Source organism: Euwallacea fornicatus, chromosome 13, assembly GCF_040115645.1.
Source record: "Euwallacea fornicatus isolate EFF26 chromosome 13, ASM4011564v1, whole genome shotgun sequence".
NCBI classification, from domain to species: domain Eukaryota; kingdom Metazoa; phylum Arthropoda; class Insecta; order Coleoptera; family Curculionidae; genus Euwallacea; species Euwallacea fornicatus.
Window position 1 is genome coordinate 4,083,437 of NC_089553.1, and position 24,590 is coordinate 4,108,026.

Here is a 24,590-nt window from a genome sequence, read left to right on the forward strand (position 1 = left end):
CGGACACTTCTGGAAGCAATCTGGCATTTTTAACTCCTTTTTAACTACTTATTAACCATTTAAACTCGCAACTTCGCTGCAGTTCAACCAATTCGTTATTTCGTGTTATTTCAAAAATTGCAATTGTAATCCATCGAATTTGTAACACTTTGAATATTACACAAACCAGGCTGAGATACTTGGAAAAATTGGTGGTGGGGTAGGAGGCAAGAGGAGTTCATTACTTTAGAGATTAAACGAGAAGGAAAATATTATTATTATTATTATCATTAAACACTAGGTATTTCTTTCAGAAGTGAAAAATATGTGCAAATTCCAGTTAAGCTCGGAGATAAAAATGAAAACGCTCGGCCTCAGCGACCCCAATGAATTGACATTACTTTAACGTGTCACAAATTTTTCGTTATTTCAAAAAAACTGCGCAAGTAGCCATAAAATTGCAAATTATCCGCATTCTGCAAAACCCGTATAAATCCCTTTTTTAATTACAGCATTATTGCAGAATATCAACGAAACACGATGCATTCATCAATAAGGCCCAATTCCAGATTATAATTAAAAGAGAATATTTCAACGTTAAATATGTAAAATGCCTTAATGAAATCGTTAAAAAAAAATTGAATCTTTTAAATAATGACCCTTATCAAAAAATACATTATAACCTTTGAGACCTATCTGCTTTGGAAATTTCGCAGGGCTCAAAGCTCCAAAAGGAAGGCAACCAATTACCTGATTCTCCACTAACATGGCCATGTCCATGAACATGTCATGCAGTTCCCTAATCGAATTTTCTAATTTGATAATATCGGCATGACGAGCCTCTATGTCTGCTAAAGTCTGCTTGGCTTGTTGCGTTTCCATTATGATCTAATAATGCACGTAAAAAAGAACTTTAAATTGAAGTTAACCTACTTTCAGCGAATTTGAATACTTACACCTTGCGTAAACACAGCTGAATTGTCTTGTTCTAACATTTCCTCTAGTTCCTCGTTTGTTGTTGTTCTTCCGGCTAAAGATAACAATGTAATTTGTCATGACCAGCAGCTTTACATAGCGAAAATATTATGACAAGCAGACTGTGAGTCGCAGGAAAATGAACCAATGATAAATGCTCTTGATTCACGCAAGCAAACCAAAAACTTACTGATTTCCAACTGTCTCATTATCCTTGCTTTACACCTTTCCCTGTAATCGGTCTGAGTCCTATTGTACTCGGTCATCACCTCCACGAACTTTCTGGATAGCGTGGATTGTTGGATTTTTCGTATCCTGAGATCTGCCGAGTTCTTGTTGGTTGTTTCCTCATTGTCTATCCCCTGCTCTATAACTATATTGAAAAAAATTATTAACATGGATAATAGGTTATAACGGAGATTAGATTTTTTTGGTCGGGCAATGCATTAAAGCAGTTCGATTCATCTTCTAGGCAAAGAAAATGTGACAGACGGAAAAGATTGATGGACCGGCAACAAACATGTAGCCTCAAAGCTATGCCACCTTTTTTACACCGGACTTGTATACTTAGTCAACAGAAATTGGTATAAAAAGGTTGGAACAAAGCTCCGGCTTTCACAATTTCAATATCTCCACTCAACGAAACTTATTTTTCCCATAAGGAAATCAGGGCAACTACTGCGCCCGCTTGGGAATTTAATTATTAAAAGCGGTAATACATTGGGAAACGGCTTCTCTAGAATTCTAGAAATGTCACAACGTCCCTCAAGAGCTCTTAATTGCTTAAATTCGCTCTGTAATAGCTAGTAACCTCACCGAGTTATTGCTGATGAAGAAAAGTAAAGAAGTAAGTCTGATCTGGATAAAGTCGCATATTTTGTCTTCGTTCCTGAAAAAGTTGTTGACTTCACCCGTTCAATACGACTGCGCGAATAACTTCTACAGATGTTAAAAAATGCCAACTGCCTGTGGCTTCTGCCTCTTCATCTATTTGATTTTACCCATTCGCGTTCTATTTTCCATTCCATTGCCTAGGCGTAAAACATACAGGACGTCCCAAAAAGAAACTCAATACGCTAACCCATTTTTCAAACATACAGGTACACAACGTAGCAAATTCGATTGGCATTTCTCAAAACTGTAAGATATACAGGGCGTTAAAGTTCGGTTTTCTTCTTTTGCCTTATTCTATTTCCATCGAAGTGTACATTGATGGATTTCCCAATTATTCGCTTAAATCCGCAGGGTGTTTTTGCCTGGGGCAAGGCCCCCTTTTTGCAACCATGTCGAGTTTCCAGATACATGATCAATTACGATGGCTTCTCTTGATCCCGCTAGATTATTAAATGTAATTTTTTCATAATTTGTTGCGTGTCTAGAAATGCAAGTAGGAACACACGAAGCAAATACACTTCTTAAGGAAAAAATCGTGTGTGTTCCTAGATGCTCTTGCAAATAACTGGGAAAGAGTGGCAAATACAAGAAAGACGCAAGAGGGAAAAAAGTTGGCCATCTGAAATGAGAATTTAAATATGGACAAAATCAATGTCCGGTTACGAGGAAATTCGCAATTCCCACTTCGATGCCGAAATTGCGTCAAATATCCATCGTCTCTTTTAGTAAGATATGTGGAGGAGGTGGTGCCAGCATTGAACGTTCAGTCCCGAAGAAATTGGATACTTTGATTTCGACAAAGTAATTTGCCTCAGATATCTATCCTTTTTTTTTTGACTAGGATATATGGTAGGATGGTTCCCTACCTCCGAGTCCGTTTCCCAGGGGATTCGATGGATAAACTACGTTAGATCCTCTCTTTCACTAAGAATTGTGAGGGCTGCTCTCCCAGAGTCCCGAGGCTAGAGCTTTCGAATTTGATGGATAAATTCCCCAAAAATCAATCCTCTCCTTTTTCAGGATGGGTGGGAGGAATACTGCAGCCCTTAGACTCCATTTCCGAGGAGAATCGAGTTTCGATTATCGATGGGTGGATCGCGTCAAACATCTATCTTTTCTCAATAGGATTCAAACTATATAAAATTTTGAAACGGTCACATTTGTCGATATATGGAAAATGGGGATTATATAAACCCAATTTAATAGAGTATTAATTTTTGCTTTATTATACTCATAAATTTTATGAATAGGCATTTTAAGGCCATAAAAACAGTGACATTTACACATTAACATATGTATATGTATGAAGAAATTGAACAAAATTCTCTGAATATTCAATAACTATAACGCCCGTTTTTCCATTTTATACGTCAAACAATGGAACATTTAAAAATAATTAACATCACTTTAAAGAATTAAAAACGAAAGAATTTGAGACTTTCAACGTTGTGTTTATTTTCGTCTTAAAGCTTTTGGTCTCTCTCTCTCCACCAACTGCAAATAAATCCCGAGTAAAAACTTACGGTATTGCTCTTGAGCTTCCTCTACGTCCTTAAAAACCACTAAAGGAGAAAACCCATTTAAAGCTCCAATATCATGATTGTAAATGAGGGCCGACAAAAAGCTCAGATCTTAATCCCGGCTATTAATTACCTTCAACTCGCTCAAGCGCGTGCAATGGGAGACAAGTCACAACATGTGCATTTTGAGTTAAGTTGTTTTTTTTTTTTGAGTCACGAACCACATGAGAATTGTTCAAGATCGTATCGCCTTTTGGGATGTCGAAACATAAACTCCGGCGACAAAGTTAAGTAACACAAGTTAGTCGCCCATTTTGCGACTTATTCCCTGTTGTTCGCGCTTCAGCGAATTATTCGCACATTTCTGAAGCCAGAGCTCAGTGTCAATCATACAGAGTGTCCCCGAAATTCCCGAACCAAAAATATAAGACGTTCCGAGCGAACTTATTTATATCCAATGGGGCTTTGTTTTTTCGCTACAGGGCCGGCTCTCAAATATTCGGTTGCTTTTTGAAAATAATAGCGCGTGGTTTGTAAATAAAATGTGTGTTTTTGTTTCCTACAAAGTTTCCCCCTGCACAGATTATTTTCATTTTTTCTCTGCCGTAAACCGAGTTTATTTTGATGCTTTGCAATAAATTATTATTGTGAAAACAATGTTAAAAAAATTGTATTTTGCGTTTCGTACGCAACAACAAAACAAATATTCCGTACATCTGACATACCGATTGTGTCTGCAACGGTTGTTGTTCGTCGCTGTTGAGTTTATTGTAAATTGAATCATTTTTGGTTTTTTAAAATAAAAATTATTCTATTTCTAAGAAGGCGGACATGTTCGTATGTGAATTCCGTCAGGGAAATGGAAGTATGGGTCTATCCTACCAAATATCTAAATCGCAGAATTTCGAACCATCAAACTTTCGCCAGTATTGAGAGCCAACTTACGGAAACGGGCAGTTTTGCTCGGACACACCAACACCGAAAATTTAGAAGAATGAAACATGGTGCGGTCCCAGTTGGTTGGTGAAATTCCCATGGAAGTAGAAGGTGCCTAAGACACTAATAATTCCCAATATAAAAATAACTGGTAAGAAAGCCTTCCGGAGGACCCTTGAGAGGTAAAATTATGCTTATATGTTTATGGCAAATATCGAAAAAGCTGCCTGTATAAGTCTGAAACGTGGTATTAGTAAAAATTACAAATCGTAAACAATTTGATGAAGGAAAAATGTTTCCCTCCATCAAATCGCTGCATGATGCTTCTCGCTGTTGCTTTTCAGATCACAATGATGATGCAACTTTTCGAGAGCCTCATAAATGAAAAACAAAATATGTTAGAGAAAAGGTCTTATTAAAATTAAAAAAAATAATAATTAAAAAGTGGGTTGATTTATATTTAGCCCGTTTCCGAATGATCCTATTAAGCAGCGAATAGAAAAAAAAATTATAATATGTATTAACAATGGGGTTTATCTCTAATGTACAAGAGAGGTGTAATTTTTTTGCCAATTTCCAAACTCGGAACGCCGATATCTCGGAAACGTGAGAGGTAATTTTCTTGAAAAATATCTCAAATCTATTGTCCCGATGCGCCTCGCAACTCCACGAAACTGCTTTAAAAAGTGCACTTTCGATATACAACTTAAGTGGTTCCCTACAAGACCCATATGTTAATGGAAATTACCGTTTTTGTTTGACGAAGGACCAGATTTTTCTGCAGAAGCCCGACACGGCATTTGGCTATAAGCTCGCATAAATATCGTTCTGCCCTTGGGCCGGTTACGTTTTCAACAGATCGAGACGAAATGTTCAAGTTGATAACGGCTTTATCTTTATCACACGCCTATGCATATTAATTACGACCATGACGTATTTAACACTGTGTGAAACTTTGAATAACTATCGTCATCGGGAAATGTCAAACTTCGTTTTCGATGAAGTTCTCTCAACAAAGGGAAATAATTTTTTTCATTTCGTCGGGGCACGTTTGCATAATGAAGTTGCCGTCTGGAATTTGCAACTTTTCCCCCCATTTTACTAAATCTGGAAAAATCGCATGTTACTTTTTATCGTGTGTCGTTTCCACGACCGATTAGCTGTAGCTGCACAAAAGGCAGATTATAATGCTTTTGTACGTTTTCGTACCAATGTCACTTCGTTGCTGATTAAGTCTGATGCCAGTGAGACGATGAACAAGATGCTCGCAATGCACGCTGCGCTGATACTCAGAATATTCGGGTTTTCGTTTGTTCCATACAGTCATGAGGTACGTGGTTGGAATATCCATGAGTTAGTGAGTGAAAGTGGACGCCGTTTGACTGTCACTTTGCGAGTGAAAGGGGATATTGTTAACGTAATTCTGGCTCTCGCTTTTGGTGCTCGGGGGTATGTTCTGATTGTTGTTTCTTGCGATTTACAGTTAGGTTTTTAGCAGGTTAATGGGCACGAAACAATTAGAATTTTAGTTGAAGTCGAAATGATTTGCCAACTTGGCTCTTCCGAAAGGCACTTATTAGAGCCACGTTTGAACGCAACCGAAAAATAATATCGCTACTTGAGCTCTCTCCAATATTTTTAGAACTTTTTTTACGAATTAATACTGTTTTTTTGTCGTTCACGTCTCAACTGTGTACGCCTCTGCCCCAAGTCGGAATCAATTGAAAACCATAACTGTTTTGACATATTTTTTCCATGAATTAATATCGTTTTGTTTTATTTTTATGGAATTATTGGACCCGTTGTAATGCCAAGTGGGTTCAATGGGAATAACGTTTTCTTGCCGAACACTTTATCCGATTCATCAAAGGATCTTCCATCGGCGTGCGCAACCCACATTCCACGACGAAATGTGGCTTATGCACGACGGGGCACCACCCCACTTTAGTGTAAACGTTCGTGGATTTTTAATTAAAACATCCTAAGAGATGGATCCGAAGAAGCAAGGATGCACCCATAAATTGGCCGGCAGCATCGCCCGATTTAGGGCTTCTAGACTTTTTCCTGCCGGTGGGAGCTCTTAAATTAAAACCGTATGCTTCCCCTGTCGTCGCGGAAGCTGAGCTACCGCAAACAATTTTCAACGCTGCAGATTGTTTTTAAAATAAGCTCAACACGACGCTCAACGATAAATTGTTTAAAACGAATTTATTTATGTATTCAAGAAAACAGTCGACATTTCGAACATTTGTTATAAGAGATAAACTAAATTGGTAGTTACTTGGAATTACAACTTTTTGCATGTTTTCGCTCCGACCAAATACCAATGATGAGTTGCAAGGTATCGTAAATAATGCTTTTTGTAGAGAAACTGTATAATTAGCGGGAATTTTACGAGAGACAAAGAAGTTCCAAAACGAGATCGGCTCGCGGCAGAGACAAAATAAAAGTCACTTATACAGGGGGCAACCAAACTATCCGCTTTTATTTACGAACCACGCGCCATTTTGAATATTTTAACGCATTGAAAAAATAACCCACTCACATTAAAACACGTCAATTTACGTAGCAAATCTCAGCTCTAATATTAGTGACCATCGATAAGAGCTTTTATGAATTACTTCGAAGAAACGACATTACCTTGAAAACTTGGGCGCCCTGTAGCTGTAAAACGAAACCACATTAGACATACAGTAGGTAAGTTTGCTTGGAACGCCTTATTTTTGGTTTAGAAATTTTCGGTCAACCCTTGTACAGTTAATTTAGGGACACCCTGTATATTTGAGAATCCTGACTTGGGATAAATTTTAGGTCGACGAAGACCGTGACGCGGAAAGTAAGCTATAGTGCAGTATACAAAGTTTGGATGAGAAAAGACAAAGATTTAAGCCAAGTTATAGTACCTAAAGGCTGATTTTTGATAGAGTCGCATAGAAAAACATTGTTTTTAACACGGCATGTAGTAACCATAGATTTCCAGGGGTTTTCAATCTCACGTTTCTCTCAAGAAAGCGCTAAAATTACATTTCTCACTAATCAGCTTTTCGAGGCTTTGCAGGTCTTGCGTATTTTTCGCTTAACTTCTGCGGCATTAATGAAAAACGCTTTACTTGTGAACTTTTTCAATATTTGAATCTTCTGAACCGAATATCTTCGTTCTCGCATTCGGAAGTATGAAAAAATTGAAACAAATCATTCAAATCCATGGCAAACAACGAATGCCCGTGCACTAATACTAGTTAATATGTATTTTTCGCTCTATATAGAGTAAAATACAGTTACCCCTTCTGCACATTAAAGACGCTTTTGTAAGGGTGGGAAAACCATTTACACACAAATGGATCGAAAGTTTTTGTTTACATCTTAGTTTCCATGGCGGAAACGAGACTTTACGACCGGCGGACTTTTTTTATTTTTACGGCTCGTCGCTCTCGGTAACGGAGCGTAAAGTAAAAATACCGCTTGTTAATTTTTAACTGCCTTTAATCAACTATCTAGGCATAATATTCTGTTGGTACATAAAATATTAAAGAAATATCATTTGTGCGGAAAATGTTGTGCATACCAGACCGTGTGCCGATAGAAGGATTACACCCTTGATCAAATAAAGCACTGAACCCAAGCTTCGGCCGTGGGCGTAATATTCTTCGTTTAGCCCTTTACACGCAAATAGCCATTGCAGGACCGACACCGTACGTTCTAACAGATCGAATAATTACACGCAAACCAAGAATACGCTCATCGCTAATGACGTCCACGTCATTAGAGGGCAGATGACCGTTTAATTATGTTAAATTTAAGATTCAGTCAACTGCGTAATTTATTTTTTGCCTGCCCTGTATATCTCTGGACCGACTAGGAATGTGGAGGAAAAATTGAATCGTTGGCATATTTTAACAAATTTTAAAAGAACGAAAAAGCTTTATCGTTTTGAATTTATTGCGAGTCACAGATTCTCACTATAAAGCAATTTTTATGATGTCGCCCTGTAACTCTGCATGAAAGTTAAAAACTGAAAATCAGAAAAATGCAACATCGTGGAATTATTCATCGCCCATTGGCGAGTCAAATTTGGTCTTTGCGGCCCCAGATCAGACGTTCCTCCATCTGCGCTTATACGTCGGTTTGTGGTCGATTGAATTGCAGTCTTTGATATATTGCGTTACAGAGGACAGTAGAAAGACGGGCGTGGTAAAGACATGCTTACCAACAATTTGTAATAATACAGGTTCAATATTACGTTACACCTGGGCGTTCACATAAACCGTCACGAAATTCTATTCACTCAAACATATTATTGAACCCAGAGCACGAGGTACTAAGGAGGTACCACGGAAAAAAAAAACGACAAGTGTGACGCAACACTTTGCACAGCTAAGCCCTTTGAATAGAGGGTCGCCAAATAACAAAACGTTGCGTCACAATAGAGGGGTGGAAAACGTGCCACGTTAGCCTTATTAACCACTTAACCATACACCTCCTGAACCAGAAAATTTATTCCCTCAATAGGGCCTTTCATGTACAATTTTACACCCTCAGCATTTTATTTATCTCTGTAATACACGTAATAATATACCTACCCTTTAACTTGGCACGAACTTTGTTGGCAGTTTTTTTTATATCGCTCATAAGGTCTTCAAGTTCCTGCTTCGTCTCTGAAAGAAAGAAAAAAGTGTCTTTTAGTACTTCGTTTTGTCTGCGCAAATTAAATAAAAACAAAACTTTGCGATGCCGAAGCTTATTACATAATATCGATTCCATAAAAAGGACATTTCTCAAGAGAAAATTTCTCATTAGTCACCATGACGAATTTGGTCGGGGTCAATAGTTTATTTAGAAAAAATTCTGCCGTCTTCGGAGGTCGTATTGGGCCCACTCGATATTCTCACGACATGTTTCATTAAAGAGTGAAGAGCTGCGAATAAGAAATCCGTGGAAAAGTAATAAAAGTTGTCCAAAGACACGATGTTATCGTATATTGAAGTTCACCAGGATAAATTTGTTTTCTTTTCGATTACTTGGGTGAGGGGCTAGGGATTGAATAATGGATTTTCCACATAGACGAAGAAACTTTAAAATTCTGAGTGGCAGTTTAACGGTTCAACTCGAACGGGCATCAATTTGTCACTATGTCTGGATAAATTCCAATATTGTCTAACAAAAATTGAAACCTACTCGAATATGCTAAGCATCTCCAATGGGTCAGCATTCCAGCAAAGAACCAGGAGACCATCAATCATCTTTTATTCTGCATGCCGACGAGGCTACATTCAATATTCTAACGATTCAGCGGAAGACGTCTTTATTCTATGCGGGGCATTCCATTACGATCACTTTTTCGCTTATTAGTATGAACACGTGACGCAATATCCATATTCAAGTGGAATGTGTATCATATGCTTCAGAGTTATGAATAAGGACGTAATTATCGGTTGTATGTGTATGCATGGTAATTTTAGCTGACAAATAATACGCGTTTAGTGCCCCAAACTATTATGTTCACGTGATGCGGCATTCATATTCAAATGGAACGTGAGTCATATCTTACAGAATTGTGAGTAGCAAAGGTGCAATTAATATTCGTATGTGTGAGTATGATCTAAGGCGATTTGAGACATTCTGGGGCAAATTGGGTCGGTTGATGTTCATTTAACTCCATGAACGGAATTAAGGAAGGGACACGCCAGTTTGAGATAGCAGATGCGTACTAATCCCCTCTAATAGATAAACTACACCCCCTCAAGATTTTTGCTTTAACGGCGATGTGGGCGATTTGCCCGATGGCGTCATGGCGTCAGCGTGTCATCTCATTGTTTTATAAACGTGTGGGATGGGAAACAAACAGTTTGATTATTTTTGGTTTTAATAACATTATATCTCCGTAAAAGGAACTTACACGCCGAGTTACGTCATGGCAAACCTTTTAAGGGCGGGTATATTTATTTTTTTAAGGAGTCACGTTTTTTTATCGTGCTTATCTAATAAGGTACACGAATTGCAATTCATAATGCATCCAATGTGCGCAATTTTCGTGCTTCCCTGCTTCTTACCTTTTCTAGATAATTACATTAAGCCCGTTTAGCGGAAGCATGCGAGATATCCAAATTTGTCCTATTTCTACCAGTGTCAATCTGTGCAGTACCCCCAAGGACCACCCAGTATACGAGGTGATGAAAGAGTCATTGTCCGCCGGTTAGGATCTCCGAACGGGTGACAGTTAGAAGGGCGTTTAAGTTAGAGCAAAGTCGTTTATTTTAATGGTCTAAACCGGACGTACTTGTCAGGTTCCTGAAATATCTCGAAAACAGTAAGAAAAATAATTATTCCGCGAAAATTATCAATTTTATTTTAATTAAACTTGGGACGTTGGCATTCCTTAAAATAGCGGTTTGCGTGACACTGACTGATACGCTCTATAGACTCATGTTCAGCTGAGATATCGAATTGTAAAAATTACGGTCGAACATGTTGGAAATGTACATATACTGAATGGGCAAATATCTGCCAAACATTACGAATATCAGGCAAATGTGTAAAATGGAATTGTCAAATTCGTGCAAATGCTTTGAAAATGTGTCAAATACTTGTCAAATAAGGAGCAAATATTCCAAATGACTGACAGATTTTTCGATTGAGAATTTTTCACATATCAAATGTCGGTGAACACGTATTTGGCGAGCGGCTACTCGCCGAGCAACACTCACTTAAACCAACCGCGTTAACGGTTCGCATTAACGACGACATTAAGTAAATTGCAAAAAGTTTAAATTAAATTCACCTTTTTTGCAGTATCATCGTGAGTTATAGAACTAAAATTATTCCTCGGCCATTGCTGCTTCAAAAAAAAAAAAAAGCTGATTATGCAAGCCCTACCTTTTTGCTCTCGACATACCTGCTGATATTTGATAATTTTTCTCTCTTAACACATTGTTGACCACAATGAATTAACGAACTGAGAATTATGTATGCAACTACTTGCAATCAACCCAGAAACAGCGTTCGGTAAATTTTTAATGGAACGTGACTATAATTTATATCTCTTGCACCCCCTAAAACTCTGCGTTCTACTTTCGAGAACCCCTAAATATTTAATTGATCGCCCCCTTGTCGTGTGAATATTTTACAACAAAGTGTTAATTAAGGGCATTGACTTATTTCGCCCTGGTTGCGACGACAGAAGTTAATATTCCATATATGGTTTTTGGCTAGACGAGGCAAATGTTCGGAAAATACTCTGACCGAAATGGCTGCAATACTTTTCCATTTCTGCCTGCTATGTAATGGATAAAGGCTTATCGATCTGACCTAGAGCTGGATTTCTCCCGGCTCTCGGCGAATAAGCATTTGTTAAGGGCTTATCAGTTCCAATGATGTCGGAATTTTCCGACATTTCGTATGAACAACAGGCAAAGTAGCAAAATACATTGTCAGAATATATCTCTGTCCTGATTTATGATGTGCGCAGGAAACTCCTGTCCACCGCAGATATGATTTAAATAGCAAACTTCATTAACCGTAATAACTTTAGTAATAGCAAATATGTAAAACGATAATTTGTTAAAAAGGCTTTCCGCATAACATTATGCAGAGTTCTATGCGCGTAATACATGGGCCTGTGACCGATAGAATTTTCAGTATTTTCATTAATTTTAATTTATAGGTCATGGATAGGCAAATAATAATTTATTTATAAAATTACACTCAATTGTTGGGGTAAATTGAACGATAGATGAAACTGTATTATATCCCGGAAATTCTTGTGAAATTACCTACCGTGTACTATGTATAAATTGCGTCCTACACAAATTGGCACTTTCCATGGAAAATGAGAGTTATTGCGATTACATCGATACGTCGTTGACATACCATTTACATTCCTTTTGCGGGTTGGAAAAGTGGGCACAATAAATCAAAATCTAAGTAAAAAATCTTAGTCACGCATATTTTTTAACAAAGAAAATATCATTCAATCTGGTGCCTAACGTCATAACTCACGCACTGTACAGGATATTTCAGGTTTTAATAATCAAATTTAATCACGTATTCCACATCCAAAAATAACCGTACCTTGCTACATAAATTATACACCGAAATTGCTTTGGTGCGGAAATACAAGGTGTAGAAATTTCGTTGAAAAGAGCAAAATCGTAATTTTTTTCAACATCCTACGAGACTTTGTGGGTGTTGATAGCTAAGGAAACGGTAAATTTCGTCATTAAATAGTGAATTAGGACAAACATTGATAACACCATCAACAATATCACTATTCGACATGGCTCTCGCATGAGCCGATCAAAACGATCCCTTCGCCAACACACAACTTACTTCGACTACTCACAAAATGCGCAACACACTGATGTGCTGAGACTTTTCTGACATGGAGTAACAGGCTTCTTGTATTTTCATTATCGAAACCTCGTCCGAGTTGCTAGATCGAGGGCACGTTTTAACTTTCAATTAGCCCCGAACGTAAAAATCAGGGGGAGCAAACTCTGGGCTGCGCGGAGCCCATGTCGCACCGTTCAATCCATCTCCCCGGATAATTTTAATTAACCTCTTAGCGTCACCCGCACATCTCTGCGACTTGGACGTCCATATCTAATTAAAACCATTCTCGTTGTCTTTCTAATAAACAAACATTTTGCAGACGAGGGTCAAGCTCCAATTAAAAAAAACGTAGAAAGCTCTCTCCCCTTCATTTATTTTGAATAAAGTGGGGTTTAAATAAACAGTGTCCTATTAATCCTCACCAAACAATAACCGAAAACTCATGTTGATAATGGAAACGGCGAGTTGCAAATGAATTGCGAATGGAACTTTATGTTTGTGAAAAGGGATGTGATATATAATGATCATCCGTCCGACGGGAGTGTTGTACGGACCATATGTGTGAATATGCGTGTATGAGGAATACCATTTCTGCCTGTTACCTTATGCACTGTGTTCGCAAGGTCTTCCTCGAAGACTGTGACAGTCTTCTTCAAGATTTTTCATTTCTAGCAAGATCTAAAATGCCACGCTAGTATTTTTTTTAAATCGTGTTTAACGCTGCCATTGAATCGAAATAATAATAATGATTTGTTGAAAAGTTAACGGGTGGAGGGGATCCAGAACCGCGGAGTAGATCAAAAGTTTCAAACGCGGCCAGCAAAAAGCAACAAAGCTCACATCGGTATCTTCTTCGTGGGTAAACACCGTAAAATGTTTTTTCAAAGAACACTTTTTATCGAAACTCATTAAAGTACAATTGAGCCCTACATGCAAACTAGATTTATGACCTGTACCTGTAATCTGTGAACAGAGAACACCATTCACTTTATTGTACTTCATGTATCCATAAAATTAAACGGCAGTTTCTTCAACCTCACAAGAAATACATATTACATGGTTTTTTTGCCCTAATTGGCATTACTTTGGGGACGTTTTTTCTGAATTTGTATGAGCAACCGACAATAAAGCAGAACTATTTATGGTGCTAATTTAATTGTCAATCAATGACAAGGCATACGTACGCCCTTTTTGCTAATTAAATAGGAGTCTCGTTGGCCGCAAGATAAAATTACATAATTTTTTTTTTATTTTAAAAGGTTTCTCTTTGGAGAGCTTTTTCGCTACCTGTCTGCGTAATCATCAATAAAAAAAGAATTATTTATTATTGTTATTTAGTTTTAGGACGATAACAAAGCACACTCGCCATTTGTTTTTTTTTTCTACTAAATAATTAGTCATGTCCCGATCCGCCCCTTTTCCGAAATTCGGTCCGGTCAATTTCATTAAAGTTTCACTCGATCTGGCGGCGGCGTACGTATAATAAGGTCTTTGTTGACCCTCATTTCACGACATAGTTTGCGCTTAAGCTCAGGGGAGTTAATGATGAAAAGAAGTAGTTCATACAAGAAAAATTACGTTTTCCTTTTTGCGGCAATCGTTGATGATGGCTCAAAACAAGCGGGAAGTTGGTAAGAAGTGACGTGGAAGTTGCTTTGTCGTTCCAAACAAACCTCGGAATTTTGTCGCTTGTGCTGTCCAAGTGGTACCTTTCACAATCAAAGGAAAATGTTGATGGCGATACTTGTCTGGCGGCAACTGAAGACTGATGGAATTTTGAAAGCTGAGATAACCCGAAAAATCAGGCGCAAAACGAAGTCTGATATAGTATTGAGTGGATGTTCGTTTTTTCACTCTCTTGTCCGCCGCCTATGTGTTTTCGTACGCACCTGACTTCGCAATCCGGACAGTCGAAGTACTGGCAGCTGAGGGTAGCCGAGGGCATTTAAAATTAGAAGAGCACGTTGTTTTTGTATATTCGAATTTTTGACGAATAAGCGAGATTTTCACTTTCAGCACTTGGCTTCTCCTAAAAAATCCTAAAATATTCCATGCTCTTTCACCTAGCAAATTAAAATCTTTGTTACGCGGAATTGGCCATTTTTGGCAAAAAGGCAATAGCGACATTAAAAACCAAGAACAAATAAAAGATGAATACTTCTTAAACCACTGAGATTGAGCTGTGCAAGTATCTCCCGTTCGTTGTAGAACTCCCTGTATTCATCATAATTTTGTTGGCGCACTGTGTAGAGTTCAGAGTTTTGTTGGGAATGAGGATAAGCACTCCATTAAATCTGCTCACTTTGCATACATTTATAAGATTACGTTACAGTTTTACGTGCGAAGTAAAAATTACCCATCCGCCCGTAAGTATTCGGAACTGTTGGGTTTAGAATGTGCCTTTTGACAAAGGGCTGTAATACGATATAACTTGATACGAACACCGTCAAAGTGCGAATCTAATCTAAAACGCCCATCTTTGAGGCGAAACGTCAATCAGGCAGAAAAATATATCAGTGACGGTATCCACTGATTCGTAGGTAATAATAAACCGTGGGAGGGAAACCGTACAAGGGAAAGCAGCTAAATCACAAATTTATACATTTCAAAGAAAACTTCTACTAGGTACTTTCCCACCTACCAAAATCTAAAGATTGGCCGAAGGTGGATTTCCTTGGTATCTTCACTAAATAGTGAATCAACTACGGTCAAGAAATGTTGAAAACTCACCAATACTGGGCGTGCGTGTTTACAACGTCTTCTGAATACAATACAGGGTGACATTTTAAAAACCTGCAACGGCTATAACTCGGGAATGAAAATAAATTTGAAAAATTCCCCGAAACCGTTCCTATAATAAGTAGAGGGACCAATATTATGTACTTACTAACCTACCCACGTCTACTCGCTAACCCCCAGCCACCCTAACGTTGTATTTTTAAATGGCAACCCTCCACTTGTAATACCTCGTTTGAAAGCTCTTCAAAAATACTTTACGATTGTATTAACTAACGTCACATTTGCTCAAGCAGTTATAGAATTATTAACTAAAAAATAATAGAATATAAATGCTCAGAATCGTATTGAAGCGCAGACTAACATTCTAACTAATACTTGCATCGTTTATTTAGAAGTTTTGAAGAATTTAGAACTGTTTATATATTTTTTTATTATAGTCTTGTGCCCAGCAAAGTTAGCACACTCTTTTTTATACAGAATTCTGCTTTTAAACGTTCATTTATTTTATTTCCTTTTGGTAGTGAGATCAATCAAGAAGGTTTTAAACTAATATCCTTTAATGATCTTTGAAACTTTGATCATCAGTGTCATTAAAGCGTTCGTTTCGTTTCATTTTTCCCCGCAACGGCGTACAGTATTGCCGCCGAATGTGCAGAAATGACACGCATTTACGATTCGGAGAATCGTTGTTTCCTCATTGCAGCTGCCGCGTTTCGTGACGGATATGACGGCAGAAATGTGAGCCGTGAGTACGTGCGACAACTCGTCACTAAAGCTCAAGAAACAGGTTCTGTTAAGCTAATAAGAAAAAGCACGAACCAAGAGTCCTTAACGGAACAGCTCAAGTGGAAGTTCTCGGTCAGTTTGGGGCGAACCCCTACTTTATCGATAAGTCACGCTGCTAAGGCAACGGGAGTTTCACGCGAGACAATTAGGAGGGCATTAAAATTGAATAAGTTTCATCGTTGTAAAATGCAAATCGTTCAAGAACTTTGTGACGATGATCCGGACAGGAGAACTGAATTTTGTGAATTAATGACTCAGAGAATTGTTGCTGAACCTCGACTTGCGAAAAACATTTGTTTTAGTGATTAATGTTCTCTTTACTTAAATGGACATGTTAATAAGCAAAGCTATCGTTATTGCAGTGAGCGGAATCCACACATATTTAGAAAAGGTCGAACAGAGATCCTGAAAAGCTCAATGTTTAGGGCTGGTATATTGGGTTTACAGAGGGAAACTTAAACGGTGCGGTTTATGTCTATATGATTGAAAATACCGTTTAACCGTTGATTGTTCGCGAATTAGAAAACCACGCTGCCACACAAGGAAATATGTCTTCAAACGAGGATTTGCTACATTTTCAACGCGACGCAGACCGTCCTCGTTATGTGGCTCCAGTTGGGCAATGGTTGGATAACCATTATTCGAACGAGTGGATTGGTAGACGAGGAGCTGTGAGAGCGGCCACCAAGGTCTCCGCACTTAACGCCACGTGATTTTTTCTATGGGGATCTCTAAAATCTGACGTCTTTAAAACTCTCCCTCACTCAATCGAGGAACTTCGAGAAAGACTTATTCAAGCATGCCGGGCTATATCGAGGGGAACTTTGGCTAACGTTCGTCAAGAATTTGAAAACAGGCTCTATTATTGTCCGGAAAGTAACGGAAGCCATTTTGAACCCTTAATTAAATAAGAGGTAAATGCAAACATTCTATTCCTTTTTTATTTAATCAATCGATAACAGCTCGAACAAAGGTGATGTTAGTTAATGCGATCGTAAAGCAGTTCTAAAGAGCTCTAAAATGAGGTATTACAAGTGGTGGTGGCCATTTAAAATTACAAAGTTGAGGTGGCCGAGAGTTAGGAGGTAGACGCGGGTGCGTCAGTAAGCGCACAGTTCTGGTCCCCGCTACTTATTATGAAAACGGTTTCGAGGAATTTTTCAAATCGTTTTCCTTTCCTGAGCCGATAAGCATTGCAAGTTTTTAAAATGTCACCCCGCACGTACGATATTTCATCTTAAACCGGCTCCGCACGTATGACGAATGAAGTAAAGGTCATATTTCCCATAAACCCCAAAAAACAAGAATCCTTAAACCACCTTTTAACGATCCTCTATTAAATCCGAAGGTAATCGAAAAAGTATCTCTTAAGCCGAAATGGTTCTTTTCATCTTTTGGCCAATAGCCAACCGACGTTATTGCGACGCTCCGCGGCGATTCCTGATACGAGCCGAGCCACCCTAATTTCATTAGGGCCCATTACGGACGGGGATGCTTAACTCTCCGTCAAATTACATTAAGCTCAAAATAAATGATTCTGGTCGCGTAACTAAACGACAACGGTATATTTTCGAGCTGGGCTACCTTAAACCGTAAATATTATAATTAGCCGTGGATCAGGGTAATGGCTATGCAAATTGTTTCTACCTACGTGCTATTTTAACCCCAGTTCGTACAGTTTTTGCTTAAAAAGACTCATTAATATTGCCTCTGTTTGTTATAACTTAAATTATATTCACGAGACTCCATAACCGAGTAAACATTTGAGGAAGTTTTGACCCAATTTCGGTTTCTGGAAGCCCTGGACTGGTGGCTTATGACAAAGTTATACTTACGTAAACAGTAACGAAAGCTTATAATACTTGTATTAATGACTGTAAGTGCACAGCTTACCATATCTCGTTTAAATATTATGCCAAGTTATCTCACTAAGATACGAACTAATATTTCGCAAGATAAACGAAAATGCGAACTTTTCTAAACGTAGATCTCGGGAGCCCTTGTTGCCCATGGAAAGAACTCCATGTGTGTTTGGTAATAAGTTTGATTAGGATTAACACGCCGAAGAGTTCCGGAGGTTGGCCGCCCTGCCTGACCGAGCCTCTTCACCGGCTGATCATAAGGAACGTGTTAAGAAGATGGCGAATATGTGCTCAATCCTTTTTCGCTTCGGCTGCATCATGGAAAGCAAAAAATATATCAACCTTAACATTAACTTCATCTATTTACTCCGACCGAATTCGCACTTCATTCGGAGACTGAAAGAGCTAATGTCAAAAATTGAAGCCTTCAATATGTGGGAGATACCTCGATCGCGTGTCAAAGCACGGGCGTCAGACGGGGACTGTCATGAACGTCAGCGGGTCACGTCAAACCAGTCAAAACGTCTTTGAAATAATTCATTAATGAAAAATCATACGTACACTAATGAAGGTCGTTAATCACGGAGTCCGTATCCGTTAAAAAAGCGTATTAATTTTCAATCCACGGAAAAAAGTTCAACCGAGCATTTTTATTCCTATTCCTTCGGGCGGAAAAGGGCATTTTGGCCCCTACCCCGATTTTAGAACCCCTCGTAATGTCTCTCTAATTACGATCGGGGTTTAATTAACTTTTATGGAAATTTACTTAGAATTTTAACAGTTTCACTAAATTAATAACGAATCACGCATCGCCGGTCAATACGTCCATGTTCAATGGGACGACGAACATTGGGAAAGATAGAAAACTGTGGGACAAAAACGCTTCAAATCGTTTCATATTAAGCCGTCGATTTATCGATTTCACATTAGCTACGTATTTACTGATATCGGTTATGCTTACTCCAACTTCATTACTCAAACAACGAAATTTCATTCAGCTTAACTCGGCGAAAAATATCGATTGACCTTTTCAGTCGCGGAAAATGACAAATGAAATAAATACCTTAAAATGAAAATAAATAAATTTTAGGAAGAAGTGTATAAATATAAAATACAAAACGTGCGCAGCTCGGGGTATTGTTATAAAAGCTCTTGCGTGTATTTAATTATGGAAAAAATCTAATATGCTTCCACTAGTAGAATTTCCTTACTCTTTACGTAGCGTCGTCCTGGAAACAACTTGTTTGTTACTTAATCAATCGATTAGAGAAACTGGTCCCAAGTGTTAATCATTATTTAAAACATACAGTTCGTTTATTTTCAAATCTAAATTACCCATATCTATTTTACATAAACACTATCCCACGCATCGGCATGAAACATGTAATTTTTTATGAATTTAGACATGCTTACTTTTTATTATTTAAATTATCCTTCATATTTGTGTCTATTTTTTTCTGTGTAATTTTTATTCACCCAACAAGTATGAATGGGATATGAGGTCATGGAAAAATCGCCTGTAAATTAAAAACACCAATGCTCGCAAATGCAAAAAAAATTACATTATTTTGGTTTGTGTTACGTTTCGCGATTCATTTATGCAGGATCCAGTAGTCAAATCAACCGCCCCTGTACATAGTTTTTAATTGTATTGCATTGTGTATTTTGATTAGGTCGAGACACGATCGGAAAGGTGGTAGATTGTAAATAGACTTGGGGTTATTGTTATCGTCAAGGAGATGATGTACCCCTTCGGCACGCCCACGGTAGACTTTGGTTGGTGCGTGAGAATTCCCACTTAGCTACTTTGCCGGCGTGGGAGTTCCCCGCGGAAGACTTTGTTGGCCCTAATGATGCAGACGCAATTGCCGCCGACGAAGGATTCCTTATCAGCTCCAGCTCCACGATCCGATGCGCCGGGTAGCGCACGTGGTGTCGTTGGCGCCCCCCCAACCAGGGTACGCCCATGGCGCGCCGTCGGAGAGTTAAGTATTTAAGACTTTCCCGAAGATGAGGAATTCCTCCTAAATCGATAACACCTAAACCGATAATACCGTTTGAGTCTGTTATTAAGAGACCCGAAAGCGCGGCTGAGAATCTTTGAGCACGGGCTTGAAATTCTCCAAACTTACGGTTTTTTTTTTAGTAGGTGAAAACCCCCACACAGGCTGGCAGCACGGGCTCCAGTAACGTCTTTCCGACAAGATTTTTTACCCCGGGGTCGCCCCCCCCCTCTCCTCCCACCCCCCAAGGGGGGAATTCCTATGCTACTCCAAGTCCGATTCTGATTGATATTCGATTCGGTTTCAAAGTGGAGGCCAAAGCCGCGCCCACCCTCATATATACAGCTTCGAATTATACACTAACGAAATAACAACCTACATTTTTGTATATTGGTATAAACTATAAACTATCCATGGAATAACGCAGGCAGATGCTAAGAGACCAACACCTAACAATTTAGGGTTAGTCAAACTGTAAGTAACTGATTTCATAACGAGTTACGACATGAAACTTATTCAATCACTAATTTTAATGACAATTGTCAATTTATTTATCAAAATTTATAAACCCATAACTTGATTTTTTATACAATAGTATTTTTTGTCATATGTTTTGTCAGTAATCTAAACTCATATTAAAACAAAATGTTCCTTTTTTAAAAGGTATATGCACTAACTCCATCACTATTTCACAAAAAAAAACATTTTTTTAGTGGTCATCCGGGCCTCGAGATATGGCTGCTGTGGAATTTTCTAGTCGAAGAACCAGAGGAGTATCAAAGATCAAGTTTAAAAAGCCCCGCCAGAAAATATTGTTAATGATAATATTGCAATAATTCTTGTTAAAAAAAAAGTGAAATATTATCCATTGATCTTGCAGAAATCAAAAGTATTTTTAATACTTTAAACAATAATTCCGGGTCAACCATTTGCTTAATTTAAAGCCCTCTGCACAATGTGTCCCCTAAAAATTGGGGTTTTCACAGTTTTATCAAAGTTTCTATTTTTGCTACCCAACTTTTAGACAAGCTTTGTCTGGTAACTTGGCCATACCATTAAAATCACCATTTGGTAAGTTCCAAAATTAGTGTATCGTGTTTAGTTTCGGGTCTCATTGTTGAACACTTCCGAAGTTGGTTACAATAGGTATTGATACAAAATTTCATGTTAAGTTCTTACAGAACTTGAAATGGGGTCATTCGTTCATTAAGTGTCTAGAACGTTTCGATTATTAATGAACGGGGCTACATTAGAGCAAAAGTTTCTCAAAAAAGCCATTCTTCACAAAACATTAATTATTGTTAACCTTGGGTGTGACACTTCCATGTTCTGGAATATCTACTTTCAATCTCACAAGAGGTATAATTAATATTAATATTTACCAAAAGGAAAACCCTTTTTTTTGGGTTTTGAACTCTTCACACGTATACGATTTCGTGCCAATTTAAAACTCTTTCAATGACAATAATAAATCCGAATGTTTCATGCCGGGACCCATAATAAATCACTCCAATAAAACGGTAATAGAAATGTTAGATTTGTTCCAAATTCCCCTATTTTCACGTCAACAAAATCTGGAAATGTCTAGAAGAAAACGACTATTTAATATCGTCAAAAACCCTCCACAAGCTCATTTATCTAACGCTTAAATAACAATTCCATTTTGAGATGCGTTGAGGCGAAAGATTCGAATGTGGATTTTAGAAGTGATTCAAAAATACAACGGATGAATTGAAGAGCAAAAGAATGCATAATTTATTTGCTGTTTGACTGAAAAGTGGCATTTCATTTATGAAATCCTATTCATAAAGGAAATTCAAAAAAAATTCAAGCAAAGCCCTCGCGACTTGATTGGGTCATGAAACGTGCATATGATTGCAAAACTCTACTCCTTCATCGCCCTAAAAAAAAAAAGACCCATTATCGCACCCATTGCGTTGTCAAAGTTTCACACAAAAATGAATTAAGGGCCGTTATCCCAAAATTATTTTTAACCCATATCACAGTTTATTAATAACGAAGCCATAGGAAAAGCTTTTTTTCCGTCGAAAATTAAGCAACCCCTTAAATCGATTCGCCAGAGCAAAATAACAGACTTTGGACCTGAGCCAAGGAGGGCAGAAAAAGGGTGGCGAGCCATGAAGAAATTGGAGGGCGGCTCAGTTTCTATTGTGAGCGACATAAATTTCGTAGCGAATTTTCTCACCAGCCCTTCAACATGATGCGGCAGTCCGTCCATCTGAATATCCTCTTCAATGTTTGTTAAATGACCATTTATGCCGCCCTCATAAATTCAATTTTGTGTTGAGCCGCCATTGGATGAAATGCTCATTATTTACGAACATCTCAACTCGAACTGTGTTTCCGACCTCAACCTGTTAATACACTAGAGCATAATGTTATACTATACGCATTCATGCATGAGGCATGTTAAATTTCAATACCCGAAGTTCACAAGGTTTCGTTCGATCGACAAATTTGCAGTTTATGTTGCTTTGTCCTGCAGTTAAGCCAAGCTAAGCCGCATAATGGTTAGTGATACAATAGATGCTAGAAGTATTGCAGTTTAAAATAAAACTTGTGGTGTCTCACATGTGGCGAGCCACAGGTGCATGGTCTACATAAATAAAATAAAAAAAAAAACTTTATTTCGTATAAAGTTGCGGTTAAAGCAGTCCTCACGCCCCAGCAGGAATTTTATAGAGAAGTTGATTTGATTGATTACAATCAAGAAGGAGCTTTCAACGTAACGTAGAAAACACAGTGATAGCAGCACGGTTATAGAACGCGCACAAGTGCCTATTTCGGCACGAAATTTTTAAAAATCCCATATGGCGTACGCTTTCTGCCGGTCACTGTATATCTCCGCTGATTGCGTTACATGAACATACGTTTCGTTATTAAAACAATGATTAACAAAGAGATTTCCATTCTGGTCATGAACCATTATGAAACGTTGCAGGTCCCTTGATACGTGCACTCGAAGGGAAAATGACGTGCCTAACACGGAAAATCACTTTCCGCACTCCATGGGCAATAATATCAACATTAAGGTAAGACGACATATTGGAGCACGAATTAAAGTTTGCAAAACGAGGAGCAAATCGACGAGTCGGCAGTGAATGAGTGCCAACGCCGAGTCTTATAATATAAACTAAAACATCGTGACAATTTTGAAGTATCTGGTAACTTTGAGATTGTCAAAAGTTTAGTTGGTAACACTGCCGAACATTATTAGACGTTTCTCGACGCCATTTTTTTTACTTTCACTAAAATTGTATGCATGAATCATGTCCAATACAACAGAGAAAAAATAGTCATAGGAGAATGGTAATATAACTGATAACCGAACTATCAGCAGTACGTTTATGTAACCATACCAGCTCCACAAAAAAAAAAAAAAAAAAAAAAAAAAATCCAGAATTTTTTTTTTGAAAATTTGATGAACAGATGAGCGTTACATTTTCTATTCTGGGGAGTTTTCCTCCGAGCATTTCGTAGAGCCGGACATACGTCTCTACCTGACCTACATACTTAACGCCAAATCCGAGCCGGGAAATAAGAAGCTTATATGGTAGTAAAGTCCATAAGTAATCAATTACTCTTAACTCCGGTGCACCTTGGAAAAATCTTCAAGTCGATAATTCAATCCGAAGTTATTCGGCAATAATCCGCTTACTCCAGCGCTGCAATACTAGTCGACCTCTGGATCAATACAAAACGTGTGTAAGCCGTCTGGCATACATGGCAGACTTCGTGTGCCTAGAGAGCCCTTTTTGAAATGCCAACTCGACCCTTTTTTCATCAAAGGGGAACGACTCGCTATTGAGGTTAAGAAACGCAAAAAAAAAGGGAAAGAAAAAAAATTTTATTATCAAAATGAGGGCATTCCAGCGGATCTATGGGCACCTTCGGACCATCTACGCGTCTCACGCAACGTCAAATAAATAACGAGATTTTCTTTGAGAAGAGAGAGAGTTATGACAATACCCTGAATCATTAGATATGAATTAGGTCTGCACATAAAGGTCAGAATTGAATGGAGAGTCGTGCCTGAAGAGGCGCCAGAGGAATGTTGTATTCGCCATTAGTATTCCGCCCTTAACCCATCGTTAGACTGTGGTATTACGTATTCAAGCCGTCGACGTTAAGGAAGTTTGCATATTTTTGTAAATGGCAGTATCGGAACTTTGTGTAGTTGGAATTTGTAAACAATGGCATAGATATAAATTTAATATGGAACAAACAAAATGGCCGTACCTGCGATATTAGCGGGAAAAATTGTCGATAATTTTCCGAGGGCGAATTGATAAGCATCACGTTTCAGTCCCAATTAGAAAAATTATTATACCTTCAAGTTGCACTGAAAACTTATATATAAACGTTATCGCTGACGCTGCGCTTGTGCATGTGATTGTTGTTTTATCGTATTTGCCGATTGCTCATGGTGCAGGAGCTTTATGTTACGCATGTCACGTCACAGTCGTTTCGATTCTCTAAGAATATTTTATATTACATAACCTATCCCGACTGTCCACTGCTTTAGATTTGTACAATTTTGAAATATG

At 38.2% G+C, this 24,590-nt stretch overlaps 1 protein-coding gene across 9 annotated transcripts in view; it reads right to left on the reverse strand.

Annotated features, from left to right (window-relative positions):
- Window positions 1-24,590, reverse strand: part of Syx1A (Syntaxin 1A) — a 57,936-nt gene that overhangs the window by 21,333 nt on the left and 12,013 nt on the right. For all 9 annotated transcript variants that reach the window (XR_010732746.1, XM_066289643.1, XM_066289645.1 and 6 more), the window contains exons 4-7: window positions 8,885-8,959; window positions 1,145-1,327; window positions 936-1,009; window positions 730-867 (exon numbers count right to left, since the gene is read on the reverse strand). Coding sequence is in view for 8 of the 9 variants with exons in the window: in XM_066289643.1 (XP_066145740.1) it covers window positions 730-867; window positions 936-1,009; window positions 1,145-1,327; window positions 8,885-8,959 (470 nt within the window). In the remaining variant the exon portion in view is untranslated. The remainder of the gene's footprint in view (window positions 1-729; window positions 868-935; window positions 1,010-1,144; window positions 1,328-8,884; window positions 8,960-24,590) is intronic.